We start from the raw sequence: 20592 nt of genomic DNA on the forward strand, positions 1-20592 counted from the left end.
TTTTCACTCTCCTTTCCTGAAGAATTACAATAAACATGATGTTCATGCTGAAAGTCTAATGAAAATATATAGCTTTTTTGGGTAGGGCATGTTCAGCAGACCATTTGAGTTACATAACAATGACATGAAAATGAGGCATCTCATTCTGAAGTCATCGTAAATGTAACATCAATAAAGCATTCCCATCCTCAATCTGATCACCATAAATTAACATGTCCATTACTGGGAAAATACAGTATGTCTTCAGATTAGTTTAACAATTTGTTCATAACTGGTGTTGAACAGTAAGCTGAAAATCACTAGTACCTCTTGTTGAGTTTTGACTAAGCAGTAGCCTAGAAGGGTTTCCCATTCCCCTTTTCACTCACTGACTGCAAGTCACTCCTTCAGTCCTGGTGAGTCTCACCTCCCATTCCCACTCTTTGTTCAATGGTTATGACTTAGAGGCAGAGAGTCATTTTTGCAAGTCCAAGCCAAGTCTCAGGTCTCTAATGGCTGAAATTGATGTTTTATTGTCAGATAAACACTAAAAAAGTCTCCCTATAACACTTTGTTATATGTCATGAATTATGTTATATAGCTTCTATTGATAAACATTTAAAATGATGCGTGCATACTCACTTAAGAGGACTGCTGCAATAAAGGAAAATGAAAAACTGCTCAATTGAAGTCGATAAATTCATGAACTTCTTTGCTTGTTACAACTGGATGTAGGATGTTAACTGACTTAGTTTGTAGCTCAACCTTCTGATTCATAAATTTTTCCATGTTTAAAGTTTGGAGAAAACATTTGAAAGTGTTCTTACATCAACTATGGTGTTATTCAATAACAGCAAAAAATGGAAATATTAAAAATAAAATAACTTTTTAAAAATTGCAAGCCTGCAACAGGTTGACTACTTGAACATCAGTCCTGGAATATTTTAAACAGAACAGTTAGACTTAAAAAATATCAGTTTTGACAGTGTCTTGGTGTTAAGTCTGGCTATGTGAAGGCACATAATAATGCCTCCATGGCTGTATACCTGCTCCATTGGTGCTCTGGTGACTGCCGGAGCAAGTATTTTCATAGTTACATGATAAAGTCTTGGAAAAACTTTTTTCATTACTTTTCCACACAGTCAACTTCATATTCATCAGATACCACCTGGATGTACCGAATAACTTCAGCCTTTACCAATGAGTCATGGTCCACCCTTTTCTTGCTGGCTTTCTTTTGATAGCCTGAGGCCTGAGGGTACCCCACCCTCCGGAAGGGGCCCAGCCGGGCCACAGGCGCCAGGCCCCGCCAATCGGCCACCAGGAGTGAGTCTGTACATACATGAGCGCCCAGCCCCAGACACCAAGAACCACCAACACACCAATGTCTGAGGGCATCAGCCACCGACAGGGAGTGTGGTGAGGGGAGATAGGCCTCCATACCTCGGAGAGCCTGAGATGTTCCCAGAGAGGTGGAGTCTAAGACCCAAGCTGACATATAGACACAGACGAACAGGCGCACGACACAAACGTGCATTCCCACCCCCATATACACAAACAAATACTTGGCACTCACCCAACGTGGAGACAGACACAAACAGACACTATACACACATTCACACTCCCCAAACATACTCTATATCCCAGGTCAGGGTACCCCTGCCCCCAGAGGGGCAAACCGTACCCAGACCAAGGGGATGTAGCTCTTCTCTCTGGGGTGAAGGAAAGCAGACCGCCTTTTTATCTGCAGTAGCAGGGAGGCCCCGCATCCCAGACCCCAATCTGACGGCCAGCAATTCCTCCGAGCCCCTCAGCCCCGACGGTTAAAGGGGATGAGTGAAGACCCCAAACCTCCCTCCCCCCGCTCATATATAGTGTTGCTGCGTGCTGTTCTAAAGTGCATTTAAAACCCAGGAGGGCATGGTGCTTCCTGCTAGAGAGCAGCACTGCTCCTCCCGACAACCCTCAGTGTCTATATGCATTTAAAATTGAGGGTAGGGCACCAGCGCCAGAGGTGGGTTTGAATACACAGACCATCCACTGGACGCTGTATACGTGCCCACTCCCAAGGCCCTATATGTATGTGTTATGAGAGTATGAGTAATGTGGATGTCTAGGTTGCGGAATAAAATTGAGGCACGGGCGGACAGTAGGGGACAGAGGGGGAGTGCCTCCCCTGCACCCTGGTGACACACCTGCACCCCAAGCCCTGCGTGTGTGTGTGGGTGTGGTGGACCAGGAAGAGGGAGGCAGCTAAGGACGGGGAGGGAAGAAAGGGAGGGTCAAGTGGCCCCTCCCTGGGGCCAGCTCCCCCGCTGACCCCCGTAGGCACCCCAACACTCTGGAACCCACCACAAGGGCAGCAGCAGCACCGTCCCGCCCCACAGAGTCTGGGGTAGCCCACCCGACCCCACCGCAGAGAAAACTGCACCCACCCCATCATCCAATCATCTCCCAGACTACATAAGACAATAGACACCCAGGTTGAGTTCATTCTCCACTTCTCCTATATCTCTCCCCCACCTGCAGAGTGAACTCCTGTAGAGAGGAGACCTCCTGCAAAGATATAACAGCCTCCCCACCAGTTAGAGAGCCCTCCAGTGGGGCCAATGCACCAGAGGTCCCCCGCACGGGCCTGCTGTCAGAGAAGAGCTGATGTTGATGCTTTTAAAGCGTTCATGTCGTTTGATGTTTGAGCTGATAAATGGTAGGTCTGAAATTTCTAGATTATTACATAGTGCCTGTTCTACATCTATCCAGGGTTCATCTAAGAAGGTGTGTTTGAACCATCTAGAGATGAATTGAAACCTGTTGGCTAAAAAGTAGTGATTAAAGTTAGGCAGATCTAGTCCTCCTTTATCCTTGGTCCTTTGTAATGTTATTAAGCTGAGGGGGGTTTATCTTTCCAAAGGAATTTAGAAATATACGAGTCTAGAGATCTGAACCAATCTTGTGATGGCTTACTTGGGATCATTGAAAATAAATAGTTTAGCAAATTAGCAAGACCATCATTTTTATAGCGGCGATCCTTCCCATGAGTGATATGGGTAGAGATTTCCATCTTGCCAGATCGCCTTCTTCTGTCTTTAAAAGTGGGATGTGGTTTAATTTAGTTAATTCTGAAAGCTTAGGTGAGATATTGATACCTAAATATTTAATATTTCCAGATTGCAGTCGGGTAGATGAAGAATTATGGAAGGAGCAATTAATCGGAAGAACTATAGATTTTGACCAGTTAATTGAACAATCTGAGACACTTGAGAAAGAGTTTATCAATGCAATTACATCAGAGAGATTGGTTTGTGAGTTTTGGAGAAAAAGCAACACATCATCCGCATAAAGGCTGATTTTATGTTCTATATTTTTACATTTTATGCCCTTAATTGTTGTAGCCTGTCTAATTACTGCTGCTAGTGGCTCAATAAAAATTGCAAACAGTGAAGGGGAGAGTGGGCATCCCTGCCTGGTGCCCCTCAGGAGACAGAAGCTGGAGGATGTTTGGTCATTTGTTTTGACTGTTGGGGAATTATATAATATTTTTAACCAGCTTACGAAAGAGTTTCCAAAACCAAATTTATGTAAAGTTGCAAATAGAAATTTCCAGTTAACTCTGTCAAACACATTTTCTGCATCAAGAGACAATATTATGGTTTCAATGTTTTTACTGCATGAGTAGTCTATTAAATTAAGTAATCTACGTGTATTTGTTGATGAGTGCCTACCTTTTATGAAACCAGTTTGGTCAGGATGAATCAAAAGGGGGGTCATTTTCTCCAGTCTCTTTGAGAGAGCTTTGCAGATTATTTTAAGGTCTACATTAATAAGGGATATTGGACGATAGCTTGAAGGAAATACAGGGTCTTTGCCTGGGTTTAGTAAGAGACTAATATTTGAAGAGTTCATATTAGGTGGTAGTCATTTTCTTTGATTTCCTTCAACATTCTGTGAAAAACTGGTGCCAGGATCGTCCAGAATTCTTTGTAAAATTCTGCTGGAAAACCATCTGGACCTGGAGCCTTATTATTGGGCATACTTATCAGAGCTTCCTGGAGTTCACCTGGTGTCAGTGACGAATCCAGTGTCATTGCTTGGGTGTCTAATAATTTTGGAAGAGTTACATTGTCGAGAAATTGATCAATTTCGTTTTTAGATGGGTTTATTTGTGGTGTCTATAAAGTTTCATAGAAATCCCTAAAAATTTTGTTTATTTTTTTAAGGTCATATATTGTATTCCCAGATAAATCTTTAACAGCACATATGGTTGTTTTTTCTTTATTGATTTTTAACTGGTTAGCTAGAAATTGTCCGGATTTGCTACCATTTTCAAAATTTTGCAGGCGAAGTCTTTGTACTAAGAATTGAGTCTTTTTATTAATAATTTCATTTAATTCTAGTTTTGTTTTGCGTATTTTGTTCAATATTTCTTGATCTTGGCAGGACACATAGGTTTTTTCTAAGGATTTGATGTTTTTTTCTAATTCCTGAACATTTTTGTTTTCTTCTTTCTTTTTATGTGATGAGAAAGAAATTATTTAACCTCTCATCACAGCTTTCCCTGCTCCCCAGAGGACAGATGCTGATGTTCCAGGAATGTCATTATAGCTTAAATATAGAGTCCATTCTTTTTTAAAGTATTTGATTAACTTTTCATCTTTGAGTAGTGATGTATTTAATCTCCAGTTTTTACTTGGCGTAGTATTATTCTTGTGTATTAGTGTTAAAGATACAGGAGTATAGTCGCTGACAGTTATAGGGTGAATCTCAGTGTCTGAGATGTCACTCAGCAGTGAGCTGCTGACTAGGAGATAATCCAGACGAGAGTAGGAGTGATGGACATGTGAAAAGAAAATATATTCCTTACTGTTGGGGTGAAGGGAGCGGCATGCATCGCAAAGACCAAAGTCGCTGTATTGAGCCTATCCATTTCTTCATTTAGCCCCAGGTTGAGGTCCCACCCAAGAAGAAGTGTGCAAGCTAGGTGTTCAGAGAGTGCACTAAAAAATTCGTGGAAGAATGAGGGGTCATCAACATTTGGACCATATACACTTACAATACATAGCGTTTGATTAAGTATAGATAGTTTAACGATTAGGAATCTGCCCTCTGGATCTATAACTGTGTCGAATATTGTGAAATTAATATTTTTATGTATTAAAATTGCTACTCCTCTTTGTCTAGAATTATAACAGGCTGAAAACACATTAGGAAACTCAGGTGTTTTAAGTTCATTCAGACCTGTGACAGGCCTGTGAGTCTCTTGTAATAAAACAACGTCTGCCTGTAGGTTTTTATGTTGGTTAAATATTTTAACCTTTTTTCTCTGGAGCCAGCTCCATGCACATTCCATGTGACAAACCTTAGTGTGCCCATAGTTGTGTGTTTGTGGCGAATGATGTACGCTGTGTGTCTCACTTAGACGGGTGAGGAAAATGGAAACACATCATTTGTTTGTAAATAAAGAGAAGAAAAATGCACGTCGAGAAGCTCCATAGGTCTGACTATGTGTGTGCCTAATAACTAATATGAGCAAGTGTGAGCACATCTGAGTGTGTGTGTCCTATATCTGTGTGTGCTGTGAGGCTAAATGTGGTCTCCCGCTTCCTGTCTTCAGAGTGCGATGCGATGCACTCTTTCAAACCCTATGTTTTTCACCGTGTCCCCCGGTAGCTTCAGGTGGGTTTTAATGAAGCTTCTCACGGTCGTTTCCAGGTCCTCTCTGGCAGACTCTGGAAAACACAAGATTATCTCTCATGCTACGGGCTTGTAGATCAATAACGGTCTGTTTTATTTTCTTATTTTCTATGTTTAACTGGGTCACCTTTTTGGCTAGAGATTTGACCGAATCCGGCAGCGCGGCGTTTTCCGCAGCAAGTGTTTCCACCTGCTGCTGGCTGAACTCTTCCTATAGAGATTTAAATTCCCGGCGTAAGATCTCCACCAGGGACAGCCTCGCATCAAAACTGGACAATCGCTTATCGATTGACTCCAGGATGTCTACAACGTCTTTGCCGGCAGGCAATGTTGTGCCGGGGGAGTCTGCCGGGCGACATCTTTTAGATGACGGCGTCTCAACTTTGGCTGGGGAAGACGCGTTCTGGGCCATCTTCATTACTAGGTCATGGAAGCACCAGTCGATGAAATCTTGGAGAGCGTCTAAACTCTCCTCGTTATCCTCCAGGGTGTTGGAGATAGTTGGACAGATGTGGTTAGTTAAATTACAGCGAGGCTGCCAGTGTCCGGCAGCCTCGCCTCTGTCAGTGCGCCCCAGGGCAGCTGTGGCTACAATGTAGCTTGCCATCGCCAGTGTGTGAATGTGTGTGTGAATGGGTGAATGACTGAATGTAGTGTGAAGCGCTTTGGGGTCCTTAGGGACTAGAAAAGCGCTATACAAATACAGGCCATTTACCATTTACCATTTATTTGGAATACTTGATGTTTAAAGCGTTTTTAAATTCTATGCTACCATTTGCGTTTTTCCTCCAAATCTCCGGCGTCTGATGTCACCTACAGCATAATTCGCTTACCTCCTCCGACTCCACGTTTCTACAAACAGAAATTCTGAAATATTGCAGTAAAAACACAATTAGTTATAACATAGCTATAATACATTATATTTCATTGTTATTTAATTAAATAAATGACAATGAAATTCACATAGATGATGGTAGAATCATTAAATGTTTGAAAAGGGTGTTCTTACTGGTTATCATCTCCTTCACCTCCCGTTTGACTCGAGCTGGCCCTTGGACATCTTGCACCAGTCAAAAGAGACTTCTGCAGTGCTGTTACAAAACACACCAAGTGAATGGATTGCATTTGGCATCCTAATGAGGTGTCTGGTAAGTGAGTAAGTGACAGATAGAAGCGCTGCACTAAGTTACTAAGTTGAATGAGGTCTCCTTGAATGAATGGAGCCAAAACCTCCACAAGTTCTTTGAGCTGACTCAACTCTCTGGCTGATAACCTGAGCCTTTTATGACCCTGGGCCTCCAAGAATTTGGGGATTCCAGTCAGTGACTGCCTCTACAAAGCGTAAAGTGCTGGTCCATCTTGTTGATACAGCTGTAGGGATGTGCCGGATGGCTCCACAGACACCATCTCAAATGCTTCTTTTAGTCCACAAGTAGAATGTAGTAAACTATAGAACTTAGTCACTCTTGCCATGACAGTGTTCAGAACGTTTGTCTTCTTCGGTATGTGTTGTATAACAAGCTGTAGTGTATGTGCAAAGCACTGCAGACGTTGTTGTTGTTGTCAGCAGCTGCTCTCGATAGATTCCATGTCATCCTAAAACTCCTGACTTGAGTCTTCCCGGAGATCAAAGTTTTCCAAGTCTTCAGCATCTTCACTACTTGGAGCAGATGGAAAAGAACTGTGAAAGTCCAGGCTGGGGAACAGCACTAAAACCCCATCTCATAGAATCTTTATTTAACTAAACTTTTTTGTTTTATTTTGGTTCTTTTTAGACAAAGTAAAGATAGCATTATTTTAGTGTGATATAAATGATTGGAGGTGGAAGCATTAATTCCACAACATGCCTCAGAGACATCTGGTTCCCTCCAGGCTTTATGTCAAAGCTGCACTTCCAGGCAGGTGCATTCCCTTTGTGTTTGAGACAGGGGAGCAGAGTACTGCGGCGTAGAGGAGATCGATCCACCCTGGGAAGTGTTGTCTCTGCCTCTGCATGACATGAGGTTCTAACATAAAGGGAGAGGTCACCCACCTAGAGTCAGGCCGACACACCTGTGCCCATTAGGCATGTGTGTGTAAAAGTTCACTTACACACACACACACACACACAAACTCAAACATATACGTCTAAGCTTACACTTAATAATTTTCATAGAGATTTCAACTTTATTTGGTTGACAAAATCAGTTGAAAATACAGTTTATTTTTATGTTGTCCTAACAATAATGTCAGAACTACATCAGCTCAGATTCTGGATGCGTATTCACATTTACGTAAGATGAAGTTGCCTTGGGAACATCTCCTAGCAGCATCACCCTTGTTAACTTTCCTACTGCCTAATGATTCAACACCTCAGTAATGAGGTCTAGGTGGGTAATTAACAACAACCCCGCATCAGAGGGGTTTTTTTTTCTCTCTTAGTAGTAGGACATATAATTACAAGAAGATAACACTTCTCAGATTTTTTTGACAAATGAAGAACTCTGGTTTATGCAAGGCGTATTCAAAAGATGAATATATAAATATATTAACCATGAGCTATCACCATTTAGGTTACAAAAACATATGCAAAGTGTTACTAAAGGGAAGAACATTTTAAGCATATTGTTTTATTTCCACTCTACAAACAGCTCCCATAAACCTGATCAAATCTTGTTCATGTGCAGCACTATAAAATGTGATTTCACCATGTGGATTGAGTGTAGTCAGTATATAAAAGCTGAAGTTTATAACAGTCCTCTTAATACATTTTTCTGTCAGCTGCATGAGTGAGTTGGAAAGAAAGATAGTGAAGGCAACAGTGAACTTAGCCCTTGTGATGTGTCTTTCCCTGTGGGCTTACTATATCCAGATTAAGGGAGAGTTCACAGATAGGCGACAGGCTCCAGCACCCATATCCAATCAGACGGTTCCCTCAGGGGAACCATGTGGTGCACACATATGTGGCCACAGCCTCACAGCATGACACCACAGTGTCCTCCAGGAGTCCTCCACAAGGATCAAGGGAAGCTGTTCGTGAGAGAGTAGCACTTTGCAAGAAGACTAGGTGGTGTATTTGAAGATCAGGCAATGCATTGCATGAACACTGGCAAAGTATGTCATGGTTTGTGCAAAGTTCTTGAGGCACTATTAGAGCAACGAAGATGAGGAGAGGAGAGAAGGAATGTCCCAATGTGCTCATGTCTGATTTTTTGCAAAGCTCACACCTTTAAAGGACCTCAAAAGCTGATCTGAAAGTCTGTTTGTAACACTATTAACTTCTTTGTAGTGGAGATATCATCTGAATTTCAGGAGCGGGACCACTCCCCCTTCACGCCCCTCCGGCCTCAGACCATAAAAGCCCCCCTTCTCCAATACCTGTTGTTCTCATTTTCATGCCCCCCCCCCCCCCCCCCCCCAATTTTCCCTCTCTTCTCCTCTTCTCCTCTCTTCCTTTCCTTAATTCATTTCCTGTTAGTACATGGGGATCTGCCCGGCCCGGGAGCCGTCACCAGTCCCCTTCGAGGCCTTCCCCAAACCGCAGCACCAGTTCACACTTCCTCATCCCTCATTGCCCATCGTTACCGAGGATGTGGTCCCAGCTATTGAACTCATTTTTATCCTTATTTGAAGATTCCTTACATAGGTCACATGTGAGTAGCACTGTGAGCTAAAGAATAACATTACGTGTACATTATTGGTGTGTCTGCATTCTTAATGTTACGCATACGTTACGTGCATGTTATTGTTTTTAAATACATTTTGCTTAAAAAATGCTTTGTTATTTTGATGTCACTGAATTGTGTTGCCATGCATATCTGCAAATAAGTGTTCATCAACCAGTGACGCTAATGGTGCCTGTGATTGATTACTTTGTCATGTACAATGAATATGGAGCTTGCAAAGAAGAAGAAGAAGAAGAAATGTAAGTATTTACTATTCTTTTTTGTGTTTCAGAATTGCTGTACCTTTGCCGTACCTTTCTTTCTGTTTGACTGTATACAGTGATATAATGAAGAAAGAAAGAATAAGAAGATAAATTAACACACATGTTTGTGCTTTAATACATGAGCAAAGTAAGCAAGCACTGCAGACCAGTAAATAATTAATCATTGTATAGTTATTGGTTTAAAGAGTTCACAGTTTTATAATCGTACATCCTTCCACAGGTTTTTAAGAACACATTACTATGAAAAGCCTTACACAGTGACAAAAAACAGTCCAACACAACTCCCAGAGCCATCACACTTGATCTTTATGAATGAATCACACTATCCTACCATTTTCCTCTCATCTCCCTTCCTGCCCCCTACAGAACCAGAGCAAAGCCATAGCTCATATTTTCACTGACAAAAGAGGTGACAGTGAAAGGAAAGTGAAAAGGCTATAATAAATGCTATGGGAGAGGTACAAGGAAGAGAGTGCAGCGTTTGAAAATGGTAACCTTTTTCACATGCTGATTTAGTATTCATTATTAATGACCTTTCTCTACCTGAGCAAAGCTGTTGCCAGGAAGCCCCTTCGTGTTGGTGTCTGCCAGGAGCTGGGGAAACTGCGGCCTTGTTCAGACTTGTTGGCTGATGGATTTCGATGCTTGGTATGCGTCTTTCGCACAAATACTGTTTAATTTGTTCCGCAGAGTCCACACACTGTGTAAAGAATGGTACGAACATAACGGTCAAGATGTTAAAGTTCAGAGTGGCATGCTGGACACAAATTAGGGGTCAGAAAAGGCAGACTGGTGTTTTGCTATTTGCATTGTCTGTCTCTACCTGAGAGGAAAGAAATAAAAAGAACGGTGTGCAAGAAGACGGGAAGATAGGCAGCACGTGCAATCATCCACTTCTCTCAGTCATCTCGCATTTGCCTCTTTCGATTTTATCAAGATGGCATTTTCATGCTAATTGATCTTAAAAAGCAACTGTGCACACGGTGCATTGTGAGTGTGCTGCTGTGAATGCGTGTGTGCGTCGTTGTGAGCTTGTGTGTTTGAACAATCATCTTAAATGTGCTCATCCAGGCTCGATATTCTATTCACAGAGCCTACACACCGACAATCACTCCTACACTGTGAGAGACATGCTCCTAAGCACATTCAAACTTCACTGGCAGACAGTACTGTAAAACTGATCTATCTATCTATCGCTCCACCTGCCTGTTTATCTAGCAATTCTTTCTATCACTCTACCATTCTTTTCTCCGTCTGCCTCCATTCATCTGTCATTATCAGACCAAAAAAATGTAACACATACTTCCTCTCCTTTGCCGATAAGGCTCTCTACACATCACTCAGGAGCAAGCTGTGGGGACCACCAAAAGACACACACACAAGTAACTCTGCGAGATCTCACCTCAATTACACCATTATTTCTTTTGTTGTCATTTTTCTGTCTAAGTCTTCAGAAATATGTCTTTGCTGCCTCTTTTGTCTAGCCAAACGCCAAATTATTATATTGCAATCACGGGCTCTTCTCTGTGCCAGGGATTTACTGTGCCGTCAATATTCACTATCACTTCCTCTTTGCAGCTATAATTAGACTTCTTGCTGCCATTGTATTGTGGAGAACTTCAGCCAAACCACAGTCTTCTGTGAGACTTTGGTCCCACTCTGATGACATGGATGGGAAATTTGTTGCATGGCCACGAGATGTTATTGACAGTGATATTTCTGTCAACGCTCTCCATAGTAAATTAAATTAAAGAATACTTTGTGATGATGGTGCTGGTTTAATTTTAGTAGTTAATGCCAAAAGGTCAGTTTTTTGATGCATTGTGTCGTTTTTTTGTTTTCCTAGACCCACTGAGCAATACCCTCTTCTGATTGCACTACATCCCCTGATCAAAAATACTATTTTATGTGATAAGGCAAATTGTTATAATTGCCCGACAACAACAGCTGCATAATATCATTATCATCCATCCCTAATTTTAAAAAAAAATGAATTCAATTTAACCGCACGTGATAATGGGCCTGTTGTGCTTAGTACAAATCAGATAGCACATCTTGTGGCCACAAGTAATTCATTATATTCCTAAGTATTATTAATAAAAGAATATTTTTCCCACCTATCACCAATGGGAGCTCTGTGGTAAAGATCGGAATTTGACTAAATCAATTAAAATACCTTACTTTTCCTTCACTACTTCACAATCACAATTTTTATCACAAACTGCATGCTTGTGATCTGAGTTACCTTTATAAATATTTAAGTCTTTTTTCTAATGAAACATACATTAACCAGCCAATCATTAGGTACACCCTTGGAGATGCTTAACACAAATATCTAATCAGGCAACCCAGAAGCACCAGCTCAATGCATATAGAGATGTAGCATGGACAAGATGTCCTGCTGAGGTTCAAACTCAGCATCAGAATAGGAAGGAAAGGTGATTTACTGACGCTGGACCTGATATGTTGTTGATGCCAGATGGGCTAGTTTGATTTTTTTCAGAAACTGCTGGGATTTTCCCACACATCCATCTCTAGGGTTTACAGAGAATGGTCCAAATAAAGAGAAAACATCAAGTGAGCAGCAGTTCTTTGGACAAAAAATGCCTTATTGATGCCAAAAGTCAGAGAATAGCTGAACTCCAAAGAGGTTATATGAAGGCAGTAACTGAAATAACCACTTATTACATCCAAGACCACACTGACTGACATTGGAAAAGCATTGCCTGATCTAATGAGTGTAAATTTCTTCTGCGAAATTTAGACGGTAAGGTTAGAATTTGGCATAAAGATTATAATCTACCTGAGTATCTTAGCTGACCACATCAATTAAACTGGTTTCTTGAACATGACAGTAAGTTCACTGTACTCAAAAGGAGAGCTCAATACAAAAGAGCACCTTTGTGATGTGGTGTAAGGGAAGACTTGCTTCATGCAAGCAAACAAATCTGCAGCAACTGTTTGATGATGTCGTTTCAGTATGGACCCAACTCTCTGAGGAATGTTTTGATCACTTTTTTGAATGTATACCACAAACAATTAAACAACGCTGAAGACAAAAGGGACCCCAACCCAGTGCTAGCAGGAAGTAACTGATATCATGTTTGGTGAGTGTATATATGATTTTAGACATGCTAAATGGGTTCAGTGGGAGATTATCTAATATGAAACACTATATTTTAAAGTTTCAGTCTTATGACTATGGGTGTCTCATGTGACACTGTTTATTGCTGAATGAGGTAACAACAGTGTACAGCTGCCAGCAAATGAAAGTACTGCAATATTGATGCATTTGTAGTATTATGAGCAGCATGTCTGTGGTGTCTTTCCAGGGGGAAATGCTGTATTAAGTTACTGCTAATGTAAACCAAACATTTCCTACTGCTGCAGCTTCACATTAAAAGCATTTCACCGTGGAAACATGAGTTGACCTTTTTTATTAAGTAATCTGCCACTGACTGCAAAACAAGACAACAGTCACTTTCTGCGATTTTTGACAGCAGATCAGTTTGAAATATTGCACGGAGTAATGGAACAAGAGGGAGAAACCGCAGCGAGCTGTTAGATGAAGAGCTGCAGGCGACGTCTCGGTGAGGTAACCAACTTTCACTGTGCTTTGCTGTTCGCAGGCTCATGCCGTGTGCAGCATAAAATCAGATCACAGTTGTTCGCCGAATGATGGAAAAATGGCTATAATTTGTGAACTAGCTTGTTTTGCTGCCCCCAGAATTGTTTGACCTGTTGTTTTAAAGTGCTGCTGCTTTTACCACCAGTAGCTTAACTACAGGTTGTGCCAAATCAACCAAGACTGAAACCTTTGAAGCTGACATTTTAAGTTATAATTCTTAAGATTTCACCCCATGTTGGATTTTTTTAATACCTGAGGTTAGACATGCATTGTAATTATGCAGAATTATTTGACCTGTTGAATCATATATCTGCTGTTTCAGCATATTAATTGCTGGTTTACTGGTGCTAAAAGTGTAAAAAGAAAATGTGTATAACACCATAGAATTCTTTGGTTATAAAATAAGGCGTCATCAATTGCTTGGGAATGAATCATTCTTTTAGAAATTTGTAAAGAAATAGATAAGTGCAGAGTTTATACACCAACCATTCAAACATTAAGAGCTATGACCTCAATACTTTTGATCACATTGTGTACACTTAATGAATTATTTAAAATTCTCTTAAAAACATGGCAAAAATCGAATTCACGAATTCCCTCGATTTGAGGTTAGGGTAAGGTTAGGTTTAATTTAAGGGAGTAGTGCCATAGGCTCATATTTGCTTTGGCATGTTAGGCTTATATTCATATTCTCTGGCAACCAGCGTGATATTTTCAGATATTTAAATGTATGCATGTGTAGAAAATACAATATAAAAATGGACACGTTCAAAAAGTATTCTCACACACAGTGATACATGCACTACACCTCATCTTCTCTCAAGACATTTTTTGCCCATGGGTATACCAAACAGCCAGGTGTTATCGTGCTCCCCTATGAGTCCTGTTTTCCTTCCCAGAGCAATTAATGACAAACTGGAGTTGGAAATTGTGGCCCCAAAATGGCTGCCTATCTAGAACTGAGGTGTCACATCACCCTGACAACCGGGGCAAGCCCTCGGAGTATCATCAGTGTGCACCAACAAAGCCAGGAGTCAGAGTTCATCCCACCTCGTGACCTCTCTGTGGAATTGATCTGTTGTGGTGGAAATGGGATTTTGGTGCTGCATGATTCAGACAGCAGCGAGTAAATGAAGTCATTTTCTGTCTATGATGATTGATTGCATGTATCATGTATGACATCAGATCCAACAAGCCAGTTTTATAGTCAGAAAGAACACAAAATAGAATTAGGTTAATTATATGTCACATTTATGAGCGCGAAATCGTGCGTGTGCGTGGGTGTCAAAGGTAGGAATGTGCACGGTGCAATCGAGTGTATAGGTGATGTTGTCAAGAAGCTGGTGTTTGTAAAGAGACTTGTGTGTTTTCAGGGCAGCCAGTCAGTCAAGGAGAGGAGCTGTCAGCATGGCTGATCTGTGCAGCCGGTGCTCGGCACAAGCAGAGACGCCTACCCATGTCAAATGTCACAGCGCTAATCTCTTTCCAATGCAGGCCAGGTATAACTGCAGGGGCATGAGGTACACACACCTCATTGCTCCACATAGTAAGAGCCCCTTGAGATCCAGCAATTCGCAAATCTACAGGATTTATCTTAATAAAAAAATAGCACCCTGTTGAGATTATGATGGCATATGTGTAATCCACTAATTTTCCAGTTCTTACAGAGCAACGGGGATTACTTTCCTGGTCATATCAAGTATGGTGGCACTGTATAAACTAAGCTGAACTCTTGGTTTTTATCACCCAATGGTGAGTGGAATGTGATTCGCATACTTACATTATTGTGTTTAATTATGCAAAACAAGGTCTAAATGTATGTGGATGTACTTTTATATCAAGCTCATAATTTCATGTTGTGTATTAAACTAAACAAAGGTTTTAAGACATGTTTAGGCCACACATCTGCTGCAAGGCCGCTTTGCAGATAATTCCAAAGGTTTAATGTGTTATTGAATGTGTTTGTGGCCTTGTTTGTTTTTGCCTAAGGGGAGATAAGTCACCGCCTCTTATCCCTGTGTCAACAAACTTCCACTGGAAGACTGTTCACTCCACACATGACCCAATAAAATGCTTTTTCCCCCCCTCTGGAAATTAATGAATTCTCTGTCTCCGGATCAGCAGCTATTTTTGTATATATGCATTTGCATAATAAGTGCTTAACATTTATAGCTCCCCTTATTTATCACATAGTAAACCTATAGTTTTATGTGTAAGTTAGATTGGAATCTTCGCATATAATAAATACATTTTAAACAATCATAATATTATAGATATTCTAGCTATAGGTATCTGTATCTATGTAGATATAGATCCGGCTTATGCCAAGAACACAGTGTCATTTTCAAAAGATGCACATTTGAAACTACTGCAGTAATTTTGTTCCTGGCACATCCCTTCCAATCTCTAGCAAATTGTTGCTAATCAAGTTAAAGAGGACCCCCCCTGCCCTTCTTGTCCCTCTAAACTTTTTGAGCATTCAGTCATGCGCCTGCCATTTCCTCATCCCTTTGTGCTCTTCCTACTAAATTACTGAGAGGTGATATACAGCCCGAGTGTCCCAAGGCTAAAGGAGATTTAGAACTTTGTCCCATATGAAGGAGAGGTGAGAAAAGACATTACTATGCAGAATAGGTAATATTGAAAACGCCAGAGCACTTTACGGTGCCCAATGCAGATTATCAATCTATTTGTGTAACTTGGCTACTTCATTTCCCTTTTCATTTATTTGCCTTGCTGCAACCGTTTACAGTGCTGAAACTGAAAATTGAAGCAATATTCCTAGGCAAAATAGCCATCTTCTGAGGGATAGAGTGACCTCTTTTGTTGAGCTCAGAGGAATCTTTTGAGAGAAATGGCATTTCTACATATGATTATCTACACCTTGTTTATAGATTCTTCTCCAAGGCCTTCAGCTTTGTCACTGAGAATTTATCGGGGCATCTTGTCTTATTAAAGAGCAACACTTGCCACCATTGTGCTGTATTAAATTTAGCACCACGGACAGAGGCACGCTTTGCTTGTCTTCCCACTAGTTTCAGCACCGTGGATAGAGGCTTATCTCAGTCAGCATTCCTGTGTTTAAAAGCCTTTTTGTTGTTGCTGTTAAACAATTGCAATCTGTGAGGCTGTAAATATTAACAGTCCAAGTCTTGATTTATTTTGCTAATGAGCACTGAAAACTTAATTATAATTCCATTGCTTCAAACAAATATGAAGGGGGGTATAAAATAACAGTAAATAAATGTGGAAATTGTCTGACAGACTGGGTGTTTTGAGTATTGCGGAAAGGATTTGCAAGAGCTACACAATCGTATTTGAGTATACCCAAATGGACTGGAATAAGTGCCATTTGGGGAGTGCACAGACACGCTGTAACACGTCTTTCTCGCTAACTGCGTGTCATCAGTCCGATGGGCTCAGCCACCGCAGCCTCTCCACTACCTCTCAGGTAGGTTGTGTGACGAAGCAGACCACGAGGGACCCGTTGTGGCGCCATACCTTGCGTAATCATCGCGACAGTACCCACTGAACATAATTACAATGATTTGTGCCCTCCCATTTCACCCTTGTATTAAAAAATATTGCTGCAGGTAACTCAGGCGTGAGCGCAGACAGGACTGCTGTGGTGAATGGAGTGTGGCCCCGAGGGAAAGCTTGGAGAGCAGAGCACAGTGTCATGCCAAAGAAAGCCAAGTCCCACCCCCCGGCCCCCCTCCTTTCTCCACTACCACCACCATCACCACCACCCCCGCAACTGCTGGGGCTCGGTCATGCCGTGAGAACGGGATGACATTACCGGGCCATTTAGCTGGCGGAAGAGCGGAAAGAGGTGAGAGAGGCGCTGTGTCGCCCTGAGAGTGTGTCTTTTGTTATTTAATGGTTAGCTAATTTCTGGGCGGGGTGTCGGGTGGGGTTTCCACACATCCCCCCACCCTCCCAAAAAAAGAGGAAAACAACATAGCACAGCACGAATTTTAAGAGTCATACCCTGGCCTTACTGTGGCACCTCGGCGTACATATGGCTGCGCGCATGGCAGTCCCCCAAGGGCCCACTGTGAGGTAATGGGTCTGAATCATTCTATTTAAAAGGAGTGTCCAGCAGACACAACTGCCAAGAGCCAACTAGCTTAACTTCACTGTGAGTTATTCATCGTTAACATTCTGCTTTGCTGACCGCTAAAATGGCTTTCATTAGATTGGATTCAAACAGGATTATCAGCATTCTTATCATTTATACACTAACAAGACCCCGGGTGTTGCTGTTCTCCTCTGGGGATACAGATAAACATGTACTTACTCCCAAAGGAAACAACCAGGAATGGCAATTATCCCACTGAGAGGTCGTTGTCCAAGCTAATAGGAAGCTGATGTAACCATCTGATCTTATATTCAGCTGAGGTTTTGGTTACAGTGAATGTTCAAATCCACCGCCGTTGCACCTTCCCCGTGTAACGTCGCAGATTTCCGTTTGCGGTAGTTTGAATCAGATGATACTTGCTGTTATATAACAGAGGTTATTCTGTTTAGTCCGTTTTTATCACAGACATAAGCACGCCTTTAATTGGTGCATGCCTTCAATGGGAAATGTGTAAACACCTAACTCGCTCAAACTGTCAATTTTATAATGAAGGACTGCCAAAATAATCAGAATAAGGCCTCCGGTTTTATTTAAATTCAGATTTGTTGGTGCCTTCAGGCTCGTAAACTAAAACGATTTGATGAAGAAGCTGAGTGAATGTTTAGCTCATCAAATGATCAACAAATGATCAGGAAATATCTTTTTTCTTTCTTTTTTATGATTTTGAGCTCATTTCTGGTGTAAATGGAATCAAAATGTAGTCGCCCCCCCCCCCCCCCCCCATTGTCTTCATTACCTGAAATAACCCGAATGGCTTTTTTTCTTCCTTTTTTTCTTCCTTGTGCCCCCTCTCTACGCCACTCGGCGGTGCTCACAGACTTCCCCTTTCTGAGAATGAAATAATCTATTCGGTGTGACTTTCGAAACGGCAGAAGAAAGTAATAATAATACGTAGTCTAAACCGCTGCAAAAAAAGCTGTGCTTGCTTTTGATAACAGCGAACAGTCGAAGCCGTGCGAGGAATTCTCCATTCGTGTATTTTTGAGCTTCGCCTGTAAGGCTGTGTTTCAGCACCACGGAGCTGTCCACCGTCCTGGAGCGAAGCGAGGATGCAGCGACTCGCTGCTGCTGCCGTCGAGGATGAGGAAGGTGGATGAAGGATATGCAGAGTGACTTAAGCACATAAAACAATAAATAAACCTCCGATTAACCGCAGACACCATCAATTTGTGGTCAATGTTTATTTTCACTTAATAGTAGGTACATTTCTGAAAATAGCTGTACGGCTTATTACTCCTGATAAAAACTGTGTGTGAGAGAGAGTCTTTGTCTGTGTGTATCTGCGTGTGTGAGTGTTTGTCAGTCACCCAAGTATTGCATTCTTAAGTTCTTGAAAGTGTAGTTATTTGCTCTGAGTAGGAGCACAAAGGACCGTATTCTCTATATCTCTCTATTTATAGACCCTCTCCCCTCGGTGGAATGTACCATTGTCTACTTGCCGAAGAAAAGGGGGGGGACAGAAATATGCTGGGTTTATATATGCCGAGTTTAAAGCGCCCCCCCTTTATTCTAACCTCCCCTCTGTTCTGGCAGAGATCGAACCGACCCTGTTCGTTTAAACCGAGAAGACACCCTTACAGACTCCTCAATGCAAAAAAAATAAAAGGGTGCCAAGAAGCTGGGACGAAGGAACGTGGGTGTAAATAGACAGTGAACGCTCTTGGTCTCTCTCCCTCTCTCTCTCTTCTCTCTCTCCCTCCCCCTTCTTCTTCCCTCTCTTTCTCTCTCTCTTTTATGAAATCAATGAACGAGTTATTGGTTAGGACATAAATATAAGGAATCAAAGCCTCCACCGGGACCAACGGCACTGCGCGCTTTTGATATGCGTCTTCGCCAAATGCTTCATGTGTTTTCAAATCATTGTAAATACTGGCTTTGATAGGACGAGAGCGGAACCATCCCTGGTACGGCTTGGTCTCGGAACCAAATTTTGACCAAGACTTCCACCAGCTTTTTTCCAACGTAAAACGAGACTCCACCATTACCATCTGCTGCTGTTGTACCCATCCCAACTCACTGGCCGGTCCGAAGATGGCAACTTTAACCAACGGGCAGGTGGACGGCACGGTGCACGGTGTTGGTGTGGTCTCCGCCAGCACGAACGGGCTCGTGAACGGATTAAACCACAGCCACAGCCCGGCGGGATGCCCGGCCACCATCCCCATGAAGGACCACGATGCCATCAAACTCTTCATCGGTCAGATCCCCCGCAACCTGGATGAGAAGGACCTCCGGCCCCTCTTCGAGGAGTTCGGCAAAATCTACGAGCTCACTGTGCTCAAAGACCGCTTCACGGGCATGCACAAAGGTGGGTTATGCCCATATTCCCCGCGACACCTATGGCTCTATTTGTTTTTGCCAGAGTGAAATCTGTCACACGTTTGGTGAGAGCGGGGCGCCTGAATCATGCGGGATTTAATAGGTAGAGCAGCGCAATTGTTGGCCAATTGTTTCTATAGTGCTGGAGCTTGAATTACTTTTCTGCATGTTTATTCGCATTTTGTTTCATTTGTGGCACGTAGAGGGGGACATTTTTTCCAGCGTCTGACTTGTCACTGGCTCCCAAAATCAGTGCTTCATTTTCTACCCTATTAAACACACATATGCAAGCATAAGAGTGTCACGAATCGGGAGTCACGACGGCATGAATATGTGTGGGGGGTGATTTTTAGGAGGACCAATGTTCCTATAGTGTGCACGGGAGTATTCACACATCTAGTCCAGCGGTTGTAAACGTGCTTTCATTCACTCTGCTGAATCCTGATTATTAACCTGGTGTTTTCACGTTGCAATAGCAGGGAGGCTGTTTGATTGCCTCAAAGCAATACATTCTGTAAGTCGCTCAGTGTGTGTGTGTGTGTGTGTTGGGGGGTAGTTGGGTGGGGGTTGTGATGAGTTGGCGGGGGAGGAAGGGAGTGAGGGAGGGAGGGTGTGCGCGTGCACATGTACACGAACGTGTGCAACAGTGGAAGGACTATGAGCATGTTGTAATTTTGTGCAGCATTTAAGCCTTTGTCAGTGTTTCAGGTTTGGGTGATCGAAGTGATTCCCTCTTAAAAATAAAAATAAAAAGAAGAAATCGCACTAAAGTGGTGATTGCATATAGAGGTATTATTTTAACCAGTTTTGAAATATTCTAATCAAATACTGCCTTAATAGCTTTTTCTGTACCAACAATGACTGACCCTGTCAGGGTTGCCTTTGTTATAGAATTGACGACAGTGA

At 42.1% G+C, this 20592-nt stretch overlaps 1 protein-coding gene across 12 annotated transcripts in view; it reads left to right on the top strand.

Annotated features, from left to right (window-relative positions):
• The first annotated feature begins 18960 nt into the window (after positions 1-18960).
• celf4 (CUGBP, Elav-like family member 4) overlaps positions 18961-20592 on the top strand; it is an 88431-nt gene continuing 86799 nt past the window's right edge. For all 12 annotated transcript variants that reach the window (XM_026168528.2, XM_026168531.2, XM_026168530.2 and 9 more), the window contains exon 1: positions 18961-19675. In XM_026168528.2, coding sequence (XP_026024313.1) covers positions 19399-19675 — 277 coding nt within the window. In that variant the 5' untranslated portion in view covers positions 18961-19398. The remainder of the gene's footprint in view (positions 19676-20592) is intronic.

Source organism: Astatotilapia calliptera, chromosome 5 (genome assembly GCF_964374335.1).
Source record: "Astatotilapia calliptera chromosome 5, fAstCal68.1, whole genome shotgun sequence".
NCBI classification, from domain to species: Eukaryota; Metazoa; Chordata; class Actinopteri; order Cichliformes; family Cichlidae; genus Astatotilapia; species Astatotilapia calliptera.